The sequence below is a fragment of the Sapajus apella genome, unplaced genomic scaffold (assembly GCF_009761245.1).
Source record: "Sapajus apella isolate SASKATOON/1434 unplaced genomic scaffold, GSC_monkey_1.0 scaffold5298, whole genome shotgun sequence".
Classification (NCBI taxonomy): domain Eukaryota; kingdom Metazoa; phylum Chordata; class Mammalia; order Primates; family Cebidae; genus Sapajus; species Sapajus apella.
The window spans coordinates 1-4,689 of NW_022442222.1; the positions used below are offsets into that span (position 1 = coordinate 1).

General features: G+C 58.3%; 1 protein-coding gene across 1 annotated transcript; it reads left to right on the top strand.

The window, feature by feature from the left end:
* The first annotated feature begins 3,942 nt into the window (after nucleotides 1-3,942).
* Nucleotides 3,943-4,689, top strand: LOC116547886 (hemoglobin subunit alpha). Its single transcript, XM_032273653.1, has 3 exons — nucleotides 3,943-4,103; nucleotides 4,202-4,406; nucleotides 4,550-4,689. Exons 1-3 carry the CDS (start codon nucleotides 4,009-4,011, stop codon nucleotides 4,676-4,678), a joined length of 429 nt encoding a protein of 142 aa, XP_032129544.1. The 5' UTR covers nucleotides 3,943-4,008; the 3' UTR covers nucleotides 4,679-4,689.

The window sequence follows — 4,689 nt, forward strand, 5'->3', positions numbered from 1 at the left end:
AAAAAAAAAAGCTCTACACCAAAGCAAAACCCAGCAGAACAAACTAGCAAAATAGGCTGTTCCCCATGCAGGTGCAGGTGCCAGAACATTTCTCTCATTCCCGCCCCCTCCTGCCAGAGGGTAGGTGGCCGGAGTGAGGGTGCAGCCCCACCCACGCTTCCTCTGTCCTGGTAACCCTCTGAGAGCAGCCCAGTCAGCCGGGAAGGAAGAAGGGGCTGCGAGGCTCACAGCCTGCGGCCTGCACCTGGGGAGACTCTTCAGCAGGGCACCTGGCCGTCTTGCTCCTGCGCTTCTCCTGCACTTGCTAAGGTGCATTCAGAGCTCACTGTGTGCCCAGCCCTGAGCCCCCAGCTCACCGCCCCACCCTCCACCTCCTCAGGTCCAGAGGCCTCTGGGATCTCCTAGCGCTTCTGCTTCCTGGGCTGTGAGCCACTTCTGGAAACGTCCCTGTCCGCGGTGCTGAAGTCCTGCAATCCATGAGGGGATGTTGCACAGCTCATGGGCTCTCAGCCAGACTAGGAACATGACCAGCACTGCCAACCCAGCCCCTGCCCAGAGCAAGCCTCCCCCTCCACACTCAAGGTACTTCATCAAGCTTTGCGGAGGGGGAGAGGGGCCCCGTCACCACTTTTCTTGTGGACATGGACCGCTCTGAATTGCTGGGGAGTTCCCTCCCCATCTCCACCATTCAATCTTCCTCTCTCACAGCCAAGAGCACCCAGCCCCTTCCTCCTTCCCGACTGACTGGTCTGCTCTCAGAGAGTTACTATGTTCTGGGCATAGAAAAACAGTTAAAAAAATAAACTAGGGCCAGGATTGGTGATTCATGCTGGTAATGCCAGCACTTGGGAGGCCAAGGTGGGCAGATCAGGAGTCACGAATTCAACACCAGCCTGGCCAATAGTTCCTTTCTTTCTTTCTTTTCTATTTTTTTTTTTTTTTTTTTTTGAGACAGAGTCTTGCTCTGTTGCCCAGGCTGGAGTGCAATGACTCCATCTCCACTCACTGAAACCTCCGCCTCCCAGGTTCAAGCCATTTTCCTGCTTCAGCCTCCTGAGTGGCTGAGATTACAGGTGCATACAACCACACCCGGCTCATTTTTGTATTTTTAGTACAGACGGGGTTTCACCACGTTGGTCAGGTTGGTCTCAAACTCCTGACCTGGTGATCTGCCCGCCTCGGCCTCCCAAAGTGCTGGGATTACAGGAGTGAGCCACAGTGCCCGGCTCCACCTGGCCAATATGGTGAACCCCCATATCCACTAATAATACAACAATTAGCTGGGTGTGGTGACACATGCCTGTATTCCTAGCTACTCGGGAGACTGAGGCAGAAGAATCACTTGAAGCTGAGAGGCAGAGGTTGCAGCGAGCTGCGATCATGTCACTGAATTCCAGCCTGGGAGACAGTGAGACACTGTCTCATTTAAAAAAAAAAAAAAGAAACTAAAATCCACCCATGCTTTCACACACACAGACACACACACACGTACACACACACACAGTTTCACACACAGACACACACACACGTACACACACACACAGTTTCTTGTGTTACTTAGAGTAGGAGAGTCTCTCTTCCCTGTGTCCTCACACCCACCCCCAGAAGAGACCAAACTGAAGGGTTTGGGACTGAGCCACGGGCCCCATCCCGTGCTGAAGGAACACGGCTACACGTCCAACTACTGCCGCAGGCCCTCTTTCTGGACAAAAATACCATCATACTGTAGACACCTGTGTGCAACTTCCTATCCTCAGTGAACTGTCTCCTCTACATCCCTTTCAGCCAGTCCATTCCGCTCTGTGCCATTGCACAGTTTCACTGATTGTTTCTATATTTCCATTATAATCCCTTGTCCTTGTCCTCATAAGTCATTTATCTTTCCTTATTAACATGTCGAAGCTCTTCCCATACTAAGAGTATAAAATGTTGGCTGAGATACATTCTCCATGTCTTGTCTTTAGAGGGTTCAGGTAGCAGGAAGAAGAGGTTGTCCCAGGCCTGAGGTGGGGGGGTCTTTGGTATCTTTAAGCCCTGGCATCTCTTCCGTTTTTCCCCTCAGGCTATGAGCAGAGTCAGGACAGGGTGGCCGAAAGGTGGTGGAAAGGAGAAGAGCCAACGGGAGAAGCAGTGCTAAGCTGGTCGGAGATACTTCCTTCTCTGGCCAAGGCAGCTTACCTGGACTTCCTCAGGACACCGAGGGCAAAGCCTGAGCAAGGGTCCTGGGGAAACGGGGCAGGGGCAGGCTGAAGGTTGCCTACTGATGCACCACCAAAAGCAAGGTCTTCTGCCAGGACCTCAGAAAACAACCTATGAGTGATTTCCCAGGCTGTTTTCTGCTCAGTACCATCACCCAAAAAATGTATTTTTTTTTTTGAAAAGGAATTTCAATCTTGTCATTCAGACTGTAGTGCAACGGTGCCATCTCACCTCACCTCAGCCTCCCCTCCGGGGTCAACAGATTCTCCTCCCTAAGTCTCCCAAGTAACTGGGACTACACGCATGCACCACCATGCACGGCTAATTTTGTATTTTTAGTAGAGACAGGGTTTCTACATGTTAGTCAGGCTTGTCTCGAACTCTTGACCTCAGGTGATCCTACCGCCCTGGCTTCCCAAACTGCTGGGATTACAGGCATGAGCCACCACACCAGGCCAAACCATCGCTCTTCATGAGCAGGGATGCACCCAGTGGCCTCCTGCACCTCTCACCCTTTCCCTCCAAGTCCACCGCTTCCTTCCTCATCCTACAGGAGCTAGCCAGCCCCATCACCCCCACATCTCCCCACCTCCATTCTGCAACCACAGGGGCCTTCTGTCTCCTGTCCCTCCCCGTCCGCGAGCCAAGCCTCCCTCCTCCACCTCCTCCGCCTAACACATACCCTTAAGTCTCACCTCCTCCAGGAAGCCCACCTCCTCACACTAACCCCGTCCCCCTGAGTGCCTCGTCCACCCGTCCAGACTCCCTCGGAGCCTGTGATGAAGTCTGCGCCTCTGTGTGTACTTGCCTGATGATTAGAGGAATGCCTACCTCCCAAAGGAGGCTGCATGCTCAAGGCATGTTCTGCCTGTGGCTTTGTTTATCTGTTTAACCCCTATTTACCTAGCAAGCCTTGCACCAAATAGCATTTGGAGAGCTGGGGGTGTCACAGTGAACCACGACCTCTAGGCCGGTGGAAGAGTCCGTCACACGAACTGCACTGGGTCCCAGGGTGAGCCCAGGAGCGGGGACTTAACCAGCACCCACCACCGCCGGCCCCTCCCACAACCCCGGTAAAGGAGTTTGAATCTGGAGCCGCCCACACCCCAGCCCGGTGCTTGTTGCGTTCTGGCTGGTATTTGTTCCTTCCCGGTGCCTGTCACTCCAGCACACTGGTGACGATCGCCGCCGGTGGGAAAAGGGGCTGGAGGAAGCGAGGCTGAGAGCTGGAGGGGCTCTGCGGGGACATTCTTTGGAGTTCCCACAGGCCGGGCGTCCGGGTGCGCGCATCCCTCTCCGCTGGGATTGGGTGAAGCCACCCCGCTCGCACTCCAGGACGCCGAGTGTGTTCACTGGCCCCGCCGGAGTTGACGCGCGTCCAGTGCGTGTCAGGCCGGGGCAGGGCTGCGGGCTGACTTCCCCCTCACTCGGGACGCTTGCGCTCCCGAAAGGAAAAGGTGGCGCTGAACGCCGGGGTGGAAGAGCCCACAGCGCGCGACTCCGACGGGCCGGCCACCTCCCCGCTTCGGGCCAGCGGGATGGGCGGGAGTGGAGCATTGGGTGGAAGGCGGAGACCTCCTGGCCCCCGCCCCGCCCCGCGAGCACCCCCCGGGGGAGGCCAAGCCAGCCGCCCGCCCGCCCCGCGCAGGCCCTGCCCTGGACTTCCCTGCGGTCCAGGCCGCGCCCAGGGCTCCGCGCCAGCCAATGAGCGCCGCGCGGCCGGGCGTGTCCCCGCGCCCCGAGCATAAACCCTGGCGCGCTGGCCGCCCGGCACTCTTCTGGTCCACACAGTCCCAGAAAGAACCCACCATGGTGCTGTCTCCTGCCGACAAGACCAACGTCAAGACCGCCTGGGGTAAGGTCGGCGGCCACGCTGGCGATTATGGCGCCGAGGCCCTGGAGAGGTGAGGCTCCCTCCCCTGCTCCGACCCGGGCTCCTCACCCGCCCCACCGTCCTGGCGCGGGACCCGAACCCCACCCCCTACTCCGCCTCTCTCCGCAGGATGTTCCTGTCCTTCCCCACCACCAAGACCTACTTCCCCCACTTCGACCTGAGCCACGGCTCTGCCCAGGTCAAGGGCCACGGCAAGAAGGTGGCCGACGCGCTGTCCAACGCTGTGGCGCACGTGGACGACATGCCCAACGCGCTGTCCGCGCTGAGCGACCTGCACGCGCACAAGCTTCGGGTGGACCCGGTCAACTTCAAGGTGAGTGGCCGGCCGGGAGCCATTTGGGTCGAGGGGCGAGATCACGCCTTCCTCGCAGGGCAGAGCACCCCGCGGGTTGCGGGAGGTGTGGTGCAGGCGGGGGCTGTGGGCCCTCGGCCCCTCTGAGCCTTGTCTCTGCACAGCTCCTGAGCCACTGCCTGCTGGTGACCCTGGCTGCCCACCACCCGGCCGACTTCACCCCTGCGGTGCACGCCTCCCTGGACAAGTTCCTGGCTTCCGTGAGCACCGTGCTGACCTCCAAATACCGTTAAGCTGGAGCCTC

What these genes read in the sequence shown, in the direction of transcription:
- LOC116547886 (XM_032273653.1), top strand. Translation starts at nt 4,009, where the DNA reads ATGGTGCTGTCTCCTGCCGACAAGACCAACGTCAAGACCGCCTGGGGT. An exon ending in GGCGCCGAGGCCCTGGAGAG is followed by an intron (nt 4,104 to 4,201) that starts GTGAGGCTCCCT and finishes CTCTCTCCGCAG; the next exon opens with GATGTTCCTGTCCTTCCCCA. An exon ending in TGGACCCGGTCAACTTCAAG is followed by an intron (nt 4,407 to 4,549) that starts GTGAGTGGCCGG and finishes GTCTCTGCACAG; the next exon opens with CTCCTGAGCCACTGCCTGCT.